The sequence below is a fragment of the Diachasmimorpha longicaudata genome, chromosome 2 (assembly GCF_034640455.1).
Source record: "Diachasmimorpha longicaudata isolate KC_UGA_2023 chromosome 2, iyDiaLong2, whole genome shotgun sequence".
Lineage (NCBI taxonomy): Eukaryota > Metazoa > Arthropoda > Insecta > Hymenoptera > Braconidae > Diachasmimorpha > Diachasmimorpha longicaudata.
Window position 1 is genome coordinate 5,059,981 of NC_087226.1, and position 17,342 is coordinate 5,077,322.

A 17,342-nucleotide genomic window follows, 5' to 3' on the forward strand; every position below is an offset into this window, starting at 1 on the left:
AATGCACCATATTCCGAGAGATGTGAACTCTCCATAACTATGCGACGTATATTACCGACAAGTTGACTCTATGTGCTCTATACACATTCAATATATTGTCCATTGTAGGTACACATATGAAGTTGTGGGTGATACGTGCTGTACATAGACGGTGGACGATGCGAGAATCGCGTGCCAAAATTATATCGACCCCCGAATATACCCGATGACGTACGACGTCTGGCACTCTATTGGGTTTGCGCGATATATGTTCAATGGTTATTCATATTTTAGTTCGATTATTGGTGAAAATTAATTTTTCTATATATTCTGGAGCGAATCATTGACTTTTCATTTGGGATATTTGAGATATTGCGAAGAATCTGACATTTGAAATGTCGTTTAAAGTTTTTTTCATTTCAGAATTGTGAGAAATTACTGAGAAAGGCCTTGCACCAAGTTTTTTATTCTCAAAAGTTTATAAATTACCAACATTTTCACCTAATCACAGACGGTAATATAACAGGGAAGTTCAGGGTCCCTAATTTGTTCCCTCGAAAATCTTCAAAATGACTCAGTTGATCTATGAAACACCAACAAAATAAGAAAAAAGTCATGTTGATGTTAATTTTTGATTGAATATTTCAATCATCAGTTTTTCTATTTTTCAAATGAACTCTTCGCGGCCATAATTTTAGCTGTCTTGGGTCCCACATATATCGATTCCAACAACGTAATACCGACAATTTTAGCCTTCCACTTATTATTTTCGCCCACTCAATCTCGTCGAGAATGACATAATCCCGAATTTTGCATTTCCCAGTTTTGCACGTCATGTTACGTAAACATCAACGGCCACTCAATGTACGTGACTCCTCGAAAAATACACAAGTATGGAGTATTCGTAGGCCTTGTAACTCTGCACGTGCATCGAGTGATGCATTTCAGAAATAAATTCAACATAAACAAACCCCTAAATGCGGTGAACTCGTACTGCCTTCAGTACTGCAGCACTTACTGGGTCGAAGACTTTCCAATTTATTGATTTGTCGCTGGACTTGAAGATATATAAGCCATCAACTCCACTCAAGTACTTAAAATAAGAAGTCTCAATAATTAATAATTAAGACGATTGTTTTAACATTGTCCAACGTTATCACGCGCCGAAATAATAGTACAAACAGAAATATTTAATCAAAATTGCGTATCTCTTTCGTAAATCCAAATCGGAAAGTGGTTAAGAAAAATTTAATGAAACTTACGGATTTTTTTCGAAGCGTTTCATAATTTCTCTGACAATTTTCCGGGGAAAATGATCACGATACGACCTCTTAAATACTTCGAGTGACTTCCGCAATCGGTAAAGAACTTTACGAAACTACAGAAAAATTGGTATATTCTCAAAATTTATGTGGCTTTGGAGGATAAAAAGATTATTTCAGAGTTTAATTTTTTTAAGTACAATTATAGGGCAATTTATTACACGAATGCAGGGTGCGAGTCTGTGCCGTATCGACTGGAGATGGAGGTGGAGGAGAGTCGATTAAACACGGATTCGCAAGAATTTAAAGTCCTTCGTTGTGAAATTTCGTGATAAAAGATAGATACACGGAGGGTGGCACGAAGCGCTCAAGGGGCTGTAACACACCCTATAAGATGTGAGCTTGGGGGATTTCAGAGAGAGAAGAAAAAACGAATGATGGGTTGGAAACGCGGGGCGTTACAAGAGGGTACAGCCTCTGTCGGTGGGGTGCACGGAAGCAATTATTCTGCTAAATGAAGGGCGAAGAAAATTTGGTAATTGGGGAGTTCACAAAATTCAGCTGAGAGGCGATAGCGAGTTTAATTCTTCAACTCTGAAGAATAGAAATCTTTTTTATCAAAGATAATTAGTCTATAATAACAAAAACAACCAGAACTTGATCAATTTTCCATGGAAAAAACTATACTTCATTCAACTACAATTTTGTTTAATTAAATTTCATTTAAATATTATAAAATCTCTCAAACTTTCATGATAGGAAATTTTCCAAGATTTGTCTATTTGATGCAAACAGATGAAAAAGAAAATGAAGAATATAAAAAAATACCTCAATTTTCCCGTTTCGTCGGAATGATTTATCACTTTTTCCTCCATTCATCCCCCACAAAGGTTTTCATACACTCGGTCGTGGAATGAGCTGTATAAAACTCTGCATCGGACTAAAACTTTACCCCCAACCCCTTCAGAATTGTTGGCCGTTTGCACGAAAAAGAGATAACGCATCGTCTTCAGGAAAGTTGGGTACTTCCTCGCCCTGCGGGTTGTCTCCCATCAGCTCTATTTCACCGTCACAGATAACATTTATCCCAACTAGCTCCAACCATATCATTAACAATAGCAAAAAACGTCTTACCCTTTTTCAACTATCAATTTTCCACCAGAAATCATAGGGAAAAGGTCAAACAGCATTTGCTCTTCTCTTCTGATTCCCACCACTTAAAATACCTCAGGATCGACGACACCTTCACGTCATTATTCTTTTGATAATCCCCTTGACTGCAAATGCTCATCAATTCTTTATTTATAAATTTGAAAAATTTCGTGAAAAAATTTTTAAACAGATTATTATGATCTCACATTAAAGGTCGAATAAACATGAAAGACCTTGATGTGTTTGGTCGAAATCTGAAGAGAAAAAATCATTCTCCGGATGTCCCCCATTTTCAAAAATAATCGTATAATTTCCCCTCGTCTTTTCCTCCATATCAACGGAAGGGATAAGTTTGGCCCTAAAATCCCCCGCACTGCGCACCCAGGCTTTTAATAGACTGAAATTATCCCTCCCGTTGGTGCACTGAAAAACATGAGACAAATTATCCGATTAATTTCGAAGGTCGAGAGATATAACAACCGATAATCTCACAATAAATGGAATATTCCAAAGAACCTGAGAAAAACCATTTGAAGAACTTTCATCATCTGGGCGGGTAATTCTGAGCTACGCCCTACCAGCCACCTTCCCGAATTTCATGCCTCCAACATGATTATATTTACATGACAACCTCAAAGTAGCCGAAAATTCCAGATCCATGATTTCATCCCCTACACTAAATTTCATTATTTAATTTTTCCAGCTCCGAAAATCCGGATGGGCGGAATAGCCCAGAAGGTCTCAAAATATTGAAGAGAAAAATTTTCATTCATAATATGGACCTAAACCCCCCCTCAGGCACTCCCTCACACACACCTTGACGAATTTTCCGCCCCAGGCATAATTTTTTCCACTTCCTAACATCCAATCAGCCAACGATGCCCGAGAATCGACGTCTCACGACCAACCCCTTCATCATCCCCCAAAAAATCTCTCATAATTTACCCCATATCGAGCAATACGTCTCCCACTCGACAGCTCCCACCTAATCCCCCCTGCAAACAGTGAATTAACCTGCAATCACGTGGAAAAAGGTCAAAGTTTTTGGTAGTCGATTGGCTAAGTCCATTCTAGGGGGTGTATTCTGGTAGTTCATGTGAAACACTGGGAGGTCTAACGAAGGAATTTATCGTGGCGCATTAGGGGATTGTTCCCGGGGTTATTATGAGGGAGAATTGAGGATAGGGAGTAGGGGTTGGAGGAGCGGAGAGTACATAGACAACGAGGGCTTGCATTAACGTCGTTATAGATCGTCAGAGGGTAGCAGAGCGCTGAGAAACGTCACGGTTTACGCGCTGACGTTGCGTTGTCCGTCACGCGGACAGGCGCCAGGACCACCATCATCCTCTCATCCCTCTGTACCTCGTTTAAATCCCCGAAGCCATACACCAGCCAGCTCCACCTCACCCTCCGGGCCCCTTTGCCAACAGTGCAATGAATCTCCGTTTGGATTACGCAGTACAACCAATACCGTATAAACATGAAAATCCACACACACACACACACACATGAGTATAATCAACGTCCAATAGGGATGTGAGAGAGGCGCGTGCGATCCGTCAGTCCAAGTAAACCAAAAACATAAATTTAATAGGTTTCACTTCCCCCTCACTCGAACTGCTCCATAAGTCTGGGTCTCCTTTGAAGCTTTATGGCGCCACCGAATTTCCCATTAAATAAACAAGCGACAGTGTTTATTACAAAGCCCTTTTCCCCTGTACAATAATCCTCTGTTTCTCCTGTTCTCCCGTTGGTCCTTTCACGATCGAAAAACGCACGTGCCTTCTGGCAACTCGGGATGAAACATATATTCGAGGGAGGATGCAGCCATTGCTTAGACCACGAACTGTGGTCTCCAATGTAGCCAGATATATTGGTACTGGGGTGATAACGTATCGGCAATTGTGAACATAGAAATATACAAACACGAATTGGAAACTCATACAAACTTCCTCTCCAACAATTCCACTGTTCTACATCAAATATCAGTTGGATGAAGAAAAATGGGGGATGAGCTGACGGTCTCGGGTGATTTACATTGTCTAGTGATCGTTCGTCAGCAGAATCTTTATGGGTTCTTTGATAAAAATTGCTAACACTTGTCTTTCTTTCAACAGACCAAAGCTGAGAGTCTGGCGCCAGTCATTTGTACTAAACGCGAAACATTGTAACTCCTGTTTGCTGATAATTAGCGTATCCATCAGCCCAAGCAAGCCAACAGCTAATACCGATCGTACGTTATCGTTATCACCCTCTCCCCATTTTCTCCTTCCTCTCACATCCCACGTCTCTCATCCACCTACTACCTCGCCCTATTTGTATAGTCAACGCGTACACGCTGATTCCGACTATCGACGAGGTGGTGCTCACACATACACACGGAGACAATCGGTTATTGCTGGAGTTGCCCCTCGTATCCCGCCAATATCGATGCTCTGACCCTCTCGTATATATGGCTGGGGCAACGCATGAGCTGTCGATATGGCCAATAATCTAATAACCAGTCACCGAGCCATCGGTCTGCAGATTTCAGAAGCTGAGGCGGAACCGAGTGATTGGTAACGGTTGGGAGTTTCAAGTTTCTGCACCAAGAGAAATATTCGATAGAAGTTACGGGTCTTTTTCGTAATACTGGAGCGACATCTGGCGGAGGGAAATTTTACGAAATTTTTTATGACAATTCCCTGTGAAAAATTGCGATGACTTCGCGTAAATTTTCTTAGTCATTTTTGTAATTGATAGGCGAAGTTAAGTTCTGTAATTTTTACTAAATATTTTTCCCGTAGGGTGGAAAACTACCTTTTGTGTGTTTGTTTATTTGAGCCCAGGGTGCACGAGAAAAAATATCGAATAAACATTTGCCCTCCAGAGAGCGAAACGTGGGACGAAATGACAATCAACAATTTTTTAAGACAGGTTTTGTTGGGAAATTAGACTTAGGAGGTTAATTTTTGTGATAAAACTAATCTTCATCCCTTATTTCGATCCCTGAAGGTCTAATTTCTGCCTGAAATTTCATTCCGTGTGGGCCAGACTTCACGACTCACCATCGAATAATCGCAGATTTCATTTTTAAAATTAAAATTAAAGTAAATTCATAATTGAATTTAATTGTTGTTCAATTTTCTTATTAGTATATATTGATAAATAAGAAATCTAATATATAATCATGGGATGAATATTTCCTGTTATATTTTTTTCGATCTCGATCATCGGTCATCGGAGCGACTTGAAACAATTTTAATTTTATATTTATTATAGTTCCCGTTAAACCATCATATTCCGAAATTTACCAATTGCTAATCAAATTCACCGCTCATGAATTTTCCATGATATTCACACTGATAGAACGGATTAGCAATTATTAACGAATGGATATTGGTTGTAGATCAGGGCCTATGGGGTTCCACCGAACGATCTATCGTCCTCGACTAACGAATTTATATTCGATACCTCTCGTTGGACTCAACTACCCCCATTAGAACGACCCATTCGTCAACTATTAACTAATCAATAATCAATAGCCCACGAATCTCCCTCGAAATAAATAAATCGACGTCGCTCTGGTCTCGTTTCTTTTTCCCTCGAAGCCTTCAAAATATGGGAAACCGTCACCATTAATTCACGACTCCTCCAATAAATATATAATAATGAGTATAATTGTGTGGGAAATTGCAATAGTATTACTACCGGGGTTTGGCTCTGCCAACCCCATTAACACCACTCGATTTGTCCGCGGGGAGAGGGCTAACGTTGATGTAGAACTACTAAACAGATCGTAGATCAGTCCAGTGAATTACGAGCACGCGGTGACTTTTCCCGTCTCTTTCTCACCCCCATATACTGCTACTGAGAGAATTGTCCAGTGCTACCACCATGAACATCACCAATGCACCTACCCAATTCCCAGAGGTGTTCTGGATCATTTGGCGGCCCGCGGCCAAGGGATGCGCGCATGTACCCTCTGTACTCTCATCCCCCAGAGCGACGATGGCGCTATCGCGATGCACAATGCGGCGGACGATCTCCATGGATATAACACTGCCATAGAGCATACAGCCTCTCTACCCTCTGGTTCCTCCTCTATTTCCCGGTCTCACCGCTGTATACCCGGAGGAAAACTAGAATATGGCGGGGGGGTTACCTATAACCGCCTGGGCGCTACGCAATTATGAATACATGAAGGAAAAAGTCAATGGAAAATTGCCAAACGCCTGGTCAAATTGAGATTCGGTTGATGGTTTTTTTTGGAAAAAGTGAATTGATGATCCAAGAGGCAATTTTTATCTTCACATAATACGGAAAAAAACTCGGATCAAGTGTTTTTTTAAATTGAATTTGAGTTTATCGATTATTTATGGATTTGTTTATTGATTTAAAATGGATATTGTAGTGGGATTATTGCAAGTGGATGAAATTGTCAATGGTAATTGAGAGAAAAAATGGATTTTCGTGGGGTGTTGGCTATGATGGAAATGTTAAAAGCACAAAAAGTTTATGTTTAATTTGTGTTGTCAACGTTGGATAAATTAGGGAAAAATTTCATTCCTTTTCACTTCGAAATTGAAAAGGATCGCAATATGGGGGGGGGGGTGTATTTGGGTCTCTGATGAGCTGAAGGACCTCCTCACTAGGCCCTTCATATTTGCTTGAATATCTCTATTCCGAAACAACATCGTTACTGTGGTAAAAAAAAAAGAAATTATTGATTATCAAAATTCAGCAAGTTTTTTTAATTGGATCTTCGGGAAGTTTTTGGTGGATAAGAGAGTTTGGGAAATTGTTCATTCATGGAGAACAATTATTGTGGGAAGGCAGAAGATCATAAATATAGTAGATAGTTAGAATTATGACAGTATATAATATACTTGATCCAAGTACTTTTCCCGAGAATGACTGCTAGGCAAAGAAATAGCAATTCGTATTGAAGTTTTCAACTGCACAGAGAGGAATTTGCCGTGAAAATTACCCTTTCGTTTGATAAACGTCTGTTTTAAAAAGTTTTTGATGTATAAAAGTGAAATCGTATTTTTTTAGGAATATCATCCTAGTAAAAATCAACAATGTCTCACTTATCTCACATTTTTACTGTCCAGTACAATAATTTGGATTTAAACCTCAAGAAAAATTCTAGATTTAGTTACAAAACTTTATAGGATCCATTATTAAATGTTAACGCTGGAATTTCGATTGAAATCTACATAAAAATAACTGCGTTGGAAAATTAAAATCTGACGTAAGTGAAATATTTTCTATTCTCACCAAGAAAGTCCTCAAAAAAGGAAAATAGAATGAGACGTTACACATTTCCCAAACGAAAGGGTAATTTATACCAAAAATTTTTCTCCGCGTGTAATTCTATGATTTATCTCTCTGTGATATCTCAACCCTTAGTTTTGTCTACTGCACCAACTCCAAGATGATCGCCATCGTCGTTAAGACACTGGAGAATTGATTTATCCACTAAAATTCAACCATCCGTTTTACCCTTTCCGCTGGCTGTTTTTTGCCGATGTTCTTTCGCTATCACAAACGACCGCGAGATGCTGGAGTTTTCCAGCGTAATTCACATCTTGCGATTAAATAAATTCACCTTATTTGTGGTTTTATACAGGAACTTTTTTCACTTTCTTTTCTTGCATAAGCGCAATAGAAATATACTTTATTATAATTTACCCAATTTATCGGCTGCATTAACTTTATTTTTTTCTTTCTTTTATTTGCTTCAGGTAAGGACGATATCGCTAAGCCGCATTGGACATGGTTGCAAGGTGAGTTTCGCTTTTTGCTTCATTTTTTTCTCAGTATTATCATTTATTTTTCTCTTTTTTCATTTATTCTCCTGCTTTTGCGCCGCTTTCCATTCTCAATTAATTGATTTTTTTCTCTCATTCATTCCTGCGACTTGTAAACATGTCGAGGCGTAATTACCGAGATATCGGTGGATCAGTTATTTTGTGGACAATTGAAATGTTTAATGAGAGACTTTCCAGAGAGTTTTGTTCCGGATAATTGTTAGTTAAATCTCGGAGATTTCCCGTCCCAAGTGATCACAACAGACGAATGTTCACTTATTGATAAACTAATTCGAGAATTGGTGACAATCGATCATTGACAACGATCTCTAGTATATTTTGTGTTTCCAGTGAACATGATGTCACTTTAAACAATTTATAATGACAAAATGTCTGATAAAGCTTTACCATTTAATGACGTTTTACCATTAATTATCGCCTAAACCCACCGACAAGAGAATTCGGTTTATGGTACCGAATGAATTATAAAAAAATCCACGAAATTCTCTCAATACTCCTACGTCTCTTATCTTCGAAGAAGTAAAGGGAGAGACATTTCCCGGGGATAAAAAAAAATCTATACAGATAAAAGAAAAAGGGACATCCATTCGTATTCCGGTCTCACGTTTGGGGAACTCAGACGAAACAGCTGTGCGATCCAGACTTTTCTCCGACCAATTCTATCTCTCACATCTTTTCGAAATTATTTTTCACTACGATCCCTACGCAATGTCGTAGCACTTCGAGACACTGAAACATACCCGGCATGATTCGGGGGTAATCAATAAATATTGGTCTGTCGATTGGGTGGAGGGTGAAATTGGGGTGGCCACCCCCTCGGCCCTGACCCCCCTAGCCCCTCTGAGAGAGGACCGTGCTGCGGTTGCCGCCCCCTTTCCGACATTCCCCCTTCTCACTCATCCCCTCTCGACGGCGTCGGAGGGTGGAAAAAGGGCGCGCGCGACGTATGGCAAATATAACCACTCGCTGGGATCTATAAAGGCAATCGAGAAATGCTCAGCGTATAATTTCACAACCTCTGATCGTTATTCTCCATTTCTATTATTTTTTTTTTCATCTTTTTTTCGAGGGGGTTTATTTTGCAAGCCCGGACGTCGACTCCGAGGGGAGCTCAAGGGGATGAGCGCTTTTGGGGGGAATGGAGGCGATTTACGGGTGTAGAACGATGATAGAAAAATAGGACAATTATTTTTTTTGGGGATCCTCTGGGATTAGAACGTAATTTTTTTGGGAAATCAGGACATTCTATTCGGAGTTGGAGGATAACGATTGTATTGTCGGGGCGGTGGGGGAGGCTTCATGTTTCAAGTGATTTTAGGGAAACTGTTGAAAATTTTCAATCAAAATGGTCGTTAAAAATTCTGAAAAAGAAGACTGGGATTTTGATTTCATTGAATTTTTTCAAAAGAATCGTAAATTGTTTGGATTCGGTTTTTCATTGCAAAAAAATGATAATACAATGATAACATTGTCTGAAAAGATTGGATTGATGTTATAGAAGTTAGAAAAGTCGCACCCAATTTTTAGTTTTGTGTACATTATTGAGTACAAAAAAATTCTCTTTAAATTTTTTTTTGGAAAATTATAAATTGCCTCTATTGAAGTTCCAATTTATATGATGACATAAGAATCATACCGTTATATTATATTATTTGATTTAATAACAATAAAAGAATCACTGTCTAATGCTAAAAATTGGAAGAAAAATTGTTTAAAAGTTTGTCTTTATCGGTTTTGGTCGATGTATAATGGAAATATTATTTATTAAATATTTGTATTATGCTAGAGTTTATGCAGTTTATTCTTAGATAATAACAATCACAAATTAATGTCACTAAATTTTTTAATTCGATATCATATTCTTTCCAACAATTTTTTTACAGTTGAAATTTTTCATCAGATTTTTCATTTTAATTAGTACATTCTCCGGTCAAACTGTATGGATGCTTTACATATTCCATTCTTCAGCCTGCAAAACCTTGGAATTTGCATATCTGGCCTGGATAAAAATTATAATGCTTCGGCAAAAACTTGCTAGCTAGGGATAAATTGTTTTAACGAGGAAATGTTCTGCCAAGAGTAATTAATACTTGTTCAACTAAACAAGAATCAATTATCCATCTTGTAATTACCTTCTTATCTGGTTCCGTTATCGGATCACTGATTAAACATAATCAATACAGTAGTCATTATTCTTTTCGATTTATCGAATGTTTTGATTCCAAGATACGATAAAATTGAATCGAAAGCCGCACTGCCAACAGGATTTCCAGCACTTTCACCACAGTTTGCATTTTTTTTATTAATCCCCTAAATATACAGGATATTCACAACAATAATTTGTAAAAATGTAAAAACTCTTTTTCATCTAAACAAGAAATCAATTTCACAGGTTAAAGAATAATTTATCATAATCTTGTCAAAAATATTAAATATTAATCCGATGAATAATCAAGTGTTGAGTAAAATTCCTTAAAATATTTTTTTTTAAATTGTTTTCTGTTTATTTGAAGATCGAAAAATTAATTTTTTGAACATGACATTTGACAATTTTTAATTTCAATTAGCGATTACAACAGAAATTCGAGAGAACTATAAATGTAATGAATATTATTCCAAATGTTCTGTCAACAGATACATGTAAAATTTTCAAATCGGAATGAAAAATTTGATTTTCAATAAAATTAAAAAAATATTCACATCTCAGGGAATTCCTTTACACCTCATGCCAAATTCCCCTAAACATTTCCCCCATCCACACCAGGAGCTCTGAAAATCCCTCCACAATCCCACAGTCCCTCGATCTCACTTCGCTTTCTCCAATTCCTCCCATCTCCATAACCATTCCCATATTACTCCCTGAAAACCCGTCAAAATATTTATCCTCCACCTTCATCCCCCATCACGCACCCCCTCAAAAATTCCCATCTCCACCCGCCCATTCCCACCCTCACCCTCTCTCACCTTGACACATTTCTCTCATCCATCTGATCCCCCTCCCCCATTATCAAGGTAAATAAAAACCCAAGTTGTCTCCCCTCAATATAAATTCAACTGGATTTACTTAAAATTCGAATGAGATGTGAAAGCGTATCTGAAAATGTCTCTCAAAGCGTAAAATGGCTGCGTTAACCGTTACAACTCCCCCCCACCCACACCCCCTCGCGGCCCATCGTCCGTCCCTCTACCGCCCCTTTACACCACCGATAAAATACAACAGTAAAAGAGGGGAGTGGATGAGGGTGGGAGGGAGGTGGGGGGAAACCCGTCCATTTTCCACCACTACAAAACGCGTAGGTGGTAATATCGCTTGGGATCTCTGGCGTTTGGACCCCGCGAAGATCATGCTGAGCTGGTATAAGATAAAAGTTATGCCGCTCGGCTATGCGCAAGGGAGTCGTACATCAAGTCGCTTTGGACGTCTGCGGGGACGTAGAAAACGAACGTAGCCCACCCACCCTCATCCCTCTCCCAGGGCTCTGGAGTCCTCCGTTGCGCTCCCCCCCCTCCTGCCACCCGCCCTTCCGCTTTCACCGAAAGCAAATGCCCCCACCACATCCCCCGATGTATTCGTATCTCGCTATCTTCTCGAGTCACCCGGTCTTTCTCCATTCTTCTGGTGAGTCTCTCTCCCTCTCTCCTTTATTTTTTGGTTCTCGATTTTTTTTTTCTCCGGGGCTCTTTTTCCACTCGTAAATACATCTATGCTGTGATATATCATCGGTTCGCCCTAGTAAGACGCCGGAGTGCATGGTTACGCACGTACGACGGAGAATGTTGCTGGAGCACAATAATGTACCGGGGCGTGGCCGACAGGAGGAGATAATTTATATCATCTTGGGGGTATCGAGAAGTTGACATTGTGAGGAAAATTAGAGAATTCATGGGGGAAATAATAGGTGGGTAAAATCGATAACTATGTTGGTTCTTGTGGGTGAAAATGATGATGCTTGCGTAGCAGGAATTAGTCGATATTTTAGTGAATTGGTGACGCTGAATGTCGGTGGAATGTTTAATGTTGTCTAAAATGACAATTAGGAAATCATAAAATTGACTAATTATTCGATATTTAATTGAACTATTGATGCAGAACGTCGGTGTGATCTTGAATGCTGTCCTTGATTCTAATGACGACACGACATTGACTTCGGTCAGTCCGGTTAATGTTGGGACATTTAATATTATCCTCATATTTAATGTCCATTCGGTTTGTGATCCCGACATTAATATTTCCTCAAGACGACATGGCAGTCCACATTTAATGACGTGACAACATTACGCATTTTCTCACGGTGCAATGTCACCTTGAAATTTAATACTGCACGCGGTAAATTCAATCCGGTTAATTTACGATCCGCATTTACGGACGTAAAATGCATTTTTATCCTTGTCCGGAAATAGTAAAAAAGTGCGTAACATTTGGATATTTTGATTGAAAGGTGTATTACCCAGGAAACCCGGAGAAACTCTGTTGAATTATGGATGAAGTTTCGTAAATAGACTTTCGATCCAGCAAGTGGGGCCCTTCCGCCGATGCTCCACTACATACAGCCCACTTTTCCATCTCCCTTAGACAAACGCGAGGGTGGTAAACCACCTCTCTACCCCCATCGCTCTCCCTCGTTCTTTTCTTACCTAAATTACGACTGCCCGGAAGAGAAAATTCTCTAGTCTCGCATTTACATACAGATGCGAAGAGATGGTGAGGTGGAATGGTGGATGAGAGGAAGCTCCAGAAAGAGGAATGAGAGGGGAAGTTTAAAAATCCCAGCGATAGAGACGTCGAGTGGAATCTCGACGATGCACCATCTCAAGATTAATCGGCGAATCATTTCAATGAGACAATTATTTTATTACAGTTTGGATTTTTTCTGTTTTTTCCGAATCTTCAACTTTTAATTTTTTTTCTCGTTTTTGAATCCTTCTTTCTTTTCCTTTTTATAATTTGAACTTTATTTCAAAATTGGGTTATTTAACATTTTCAAAAGAAATCCATTTGTTCAATCTTTGCATTTCTTTATGACTGGAAAAATCATAAAGCAATAACAATTTCAAAGATTCTGATTTCAGGAATATTACAAATATAAGTTTCTTAAAATTAATCATTTGTTTTCTGTAAATCAAGAGACTTTTTATTCTGTCTAGGAATGTTCGTATGCATATGCATCGCCAAATATTTTTTATCATTAACCGCTGTTGTTCTCCCCAACTGTTTCTCTCAATGAATTTGAAAGGGTTATTCTCTCCCTGCGGTCTTCTCCACGTGCAGGGAGGGGCCGGGGGGGTGAAAGGGGGTTGGGTGAGCGCAGGTATGGGGTGAAACGGTGCACGTTATGAACGGACGCATAAACATCCCCACCGGCGTTATCAGTTGTCGGACGCCGGGGCGCCGGATATTGTCGCATCCTCCGTTTTGCTCTCTGTGGCCCGCGTGTAAGAGAAGTGAGACAGAGGGAATGAGTGAAACTGTAGTAGGGAAAAAGCGAAACATGGAAAAGCGAATGGTGAGGCGAGGGATATGAAAAGTTTCTCGGGTTTTTAGTTCGGTGCAATTTAATTGCCGGTGAATTTTCAAATGCTTTTTGTGGAGTGAAAATATTGAGGACAGGTATAGCAGGCCCCAATTAGGCGACAGGCTTTTACCGACTTTTTTTATAATTATATTACTTCATCTCGCCCCCAAAATATGTTTTCAACATTCAATGTCGTGCCAACGTTTAATCCCGTCCCAACATTCACGAAAACTTTTGACGTTAAATGCGATTAATTTTGAATGTCGTCTCAATGCTCTATCTCATCACTTCATTTCATCCTGCCATGGGAATGTCGTGTCAACATTCCAGACGTCGACGACATGCAGTGACGGAATGTAATGTCGTGCCGTCATTCATTGGCGTTTGATGCTGTTTTCGATGCTGAATGTCATGCTATGATTGCACGTCATGTCCTCCTTTAATGTTCGCTCACATAAACCTAATGCTGGGATTTGATGTCGTCGCAATATTCAACGTCGTCAGATATTTAATGTCGCCCCGACATGTCTGATGTCGCCGCGACATTCAACTCCTTTTACGTCCATATAACACGCTACCGCAAACTTCCAACTCATTTCGACATCATTAAGCGATATTTGAACATTCGATTTCAACCCAATATGTCATGCTGCCACAACATTTCAATGTCATTCAATGTCATGTGGACCTAAACAGTGTGAATTTACTGGGGGCAAGTAAATATATTTGGGAAAAGATTTTTTTCTTCTGAGTGTTCAATTTTGATTTGCAATGCAATTGGAGCTGATTTTTCGTTTGCTCTCCGTAAAATGGAAATATCGAGGACAGGTAGAGCAACCCTCCATTACACGGCCGACTTTTATTGACTTTTCTGTTCGTCTTTTGGGGGAAAAAAAACTGACAATGAGATGTGACTGTGTTTTTTATGGCTTTAGGTAGATTTTTGCGTGTCCCGAGGGACTTTCTTTTTTACTTTCTTTTTTACAAACTGATACTTCTTAAGGGCGAGGGGGGGGGGGGGGGTAAAAGGGCGCTTGGGTTTTGACTTTCCATCGGCGAAATCCACATATCCCTGAGGTCGACTCTTCAAGAGGGTGAATTCTGTTATTTTACGCCGCCTGAAAAAATCCAGTGGTGAAAGTTTTTTAGGGGGAGGAGGGGGTTTCCGATGTAGTCTTGGTGAAAGTTTTTTCACGCTTCCCGGGAAAAATGGATTTTTACCTTTCCTGGTGAGTCGTCTCTTGTTTCTCTATCTCAAAGAGGGAAACACAGTCTGGATCACGTATCTCCAGATTTATGCATCAGTTTGGAGAAAAAAATAGTCAGGTTGCGCGTGACTTTCTTTAATTTCCTGAAGTCGCTGGGAAAATCTCTGTAATTAACGAATTAGTGTTGTCTATTTTAGGAAGATTGAAAGTGAGAAACAATTTCGATCAAATTTAATGGAAAATTCTATCACATTTTCGAGATTCTTCCAGATGGACAATTTTCAGTTTACCCATTCCAAGTGCACAGTCGTCTCAGGTATGAAAATGGCACTAGGGCTTGTAAACATCCCGTGGATATTGTTTGCCCTATATTTAGACCACTGTGGTAAAAACATTCCGGTGCGGTTCTGGTTCTGGAGGTCAAATCGCTTTATTACCCGCAACGCACCATAACCGAGAGTCAACTCAGAGGTCTGGATAAACACTTGCACTTCACCTGCCCTAAGGAAAACCCAAACAGCATTCAAGTGACCGTTCCATGCTCATTTCCATACCAATAAATCGGAGCAAATTTCTTTCGTGGTTTACTTCTCGAGGGTCAAGACAGAGGTCACGAAATCTTCGTAAATCTGGAAAAACCTACAATTCTTTGTTTTCTATTGCAAACTAAAAAAAAGATAATTTTGTCAAGACTATTTATTCCAGACAATTGAAAATTTACATTAAGTTGCTTTAAGGACAGTATTCAATGGGTTTAAATTCGATTTTCATAAATAAATGTCAATATTCAGGTAATTCATGCAATTTTTTTCTGAATTTTTTTCGTCTAAAGTTCAAGAATATTTTTTACAAGAGAAAATTTCGTGATCAAAAATAAAATGCAACTGAAATCCAACTTAATGATTGAATAAAGATTGAGGTATGTTTTTCTAAAACATTTCAACTGTAAAATATATTTCTTATATCTCGGCAATAAAAATATAGAAATCGATTCATTGGTCATTTTAGAACAGTTTTAGAGAATGAAAAATGTTCGTTAAAAAACCATTTCTCGTGTAGGAAAAAATTCTATTGTAAGTCAATGTATTGCAAGTCGGTGCGGAGGTTCTCGTCGAATTTTGAAACCGTTCTTCCCTCAGAAGAGTAATAAATTCAAGTGGGAAATGGATTCACGACTGGCTGGATGCGGCTGTAACTTATATCGGAGGCCAATCTGCATCCGTAAACTTTTGTCTAGAATACATAGTTTCGTCAGTTTGTAGATGTGGTTTATACACGACTGTTGTAGAATAGAACAGGAGTATTATGTACACTCACCACAGTAGAAACTGCAACGATACTATATATTTTCCGTTAAACGAGGAAACAATGCATACACACAAAATGTAGTACCGAACGTCGCATAAACGCAAGCGGACGTTAAATTGATGGGAAGTCGTTCTAACAAATGTATTTGATGGGGTGGGGTGCATTAAGGTGTACCAAGGAACCCAGGGAAAGAATGTGCAAAGTTTTCTGAGGAAAGTATAAAATTATAGCTGAGGAGAGATCGCGAAATGTTGATAAAAGAAACCAACAATCCATAACAAATGAATACGTGAAAGAATTTTTTTTCTCTGTTTATAAACGACAATAATCGTAAAGTCCGAGAGAAACAGAAGTTGTACGGTGAACACTGAGGTCTTAAGACTAGGTTAATTTAAGACAGGAAAAATGTTGAGGTGATAAATCGTTATGGATTGAATTTCCTGGACAAAATGTTGTGTCTTAAGATGTTTTGTTGAAGTACTAGTTTAAATATACAATACAAAATATAGTCTATAGAATGAGGGCTTAAATTTGGACGTCTGCCTTCTTAATTTAAGACCCTTATAACAATAGACTTGAGATATTTTTTATATCGAGCGCAAGAGTAGTTAATTTTAATGTAACGAACGTTTTTCCGTTCAATAATTTAATAAAAATCCTAAATTACCATTATATTGAATGTCTTAAATTAATATACCCTTAAGACCCGTGTTTCGATAAAAATATATCCCTGTATCAAGAGACTCGTTAACTGTTCAGATTTTGGGTCAAACCAAAATTTCTGACAATTCATCTCCACCAAACGAAAGGGTAATTTTAACCACATTTTTTTCGTCGCATATTTATCGCAGAAATATCGATAACGGCAGTGCAACGTCGATTGCTCGATCACTCGAGGCTTAAAAAAATATTTTAATGGGACCCCTTATTTTTTTGAACCCCGAAAAAGCCTAATTCATCTCACCCCCTATTATAATTGCACCCTATCCCGAATTTGCACGCTTTTTGGAATCGGACCCAAGTGCAGCCATTCAGTCGACAATATTACCCCTGCGATGAGGTGGTAGTTTGAGCAAAAGGGCGCGAGAGAACGAGTGAGAGGAT

At 39.0% G+C, this 17,342-nt stretch overlaps 1 protein-coding gene across 3 annotated transcripts in view; it reads left to right on the forward strand.

Moving 5' to 3' along the window:
• The window catches only part of LOC135172635 (homeotic protein ultrabithorax), a 145,952-nt gene that overhangs the window by 37,945 nt on the left and 90,665 nt on the right, over window positions 1-17,342 (forward strand). For 2 of the 3 annotated variants that reach the window (XM_064138830.1, XM_064138831.1), the window contains exon 2: window positions 8,123-8,164. The exons of the other annotated variant lie outside the window; for it this stretch is intronic. In XM_064138830.1, the coding sequence (XP_063994900.1) occupies window positions 8,123-8,164 (42 nt within the window). The remainder of the gene's footprint in view (window positions 1-8,122; window positions 8,165-17,342) is intronic. 3 annotated transcript variants of the gene reach the window in all.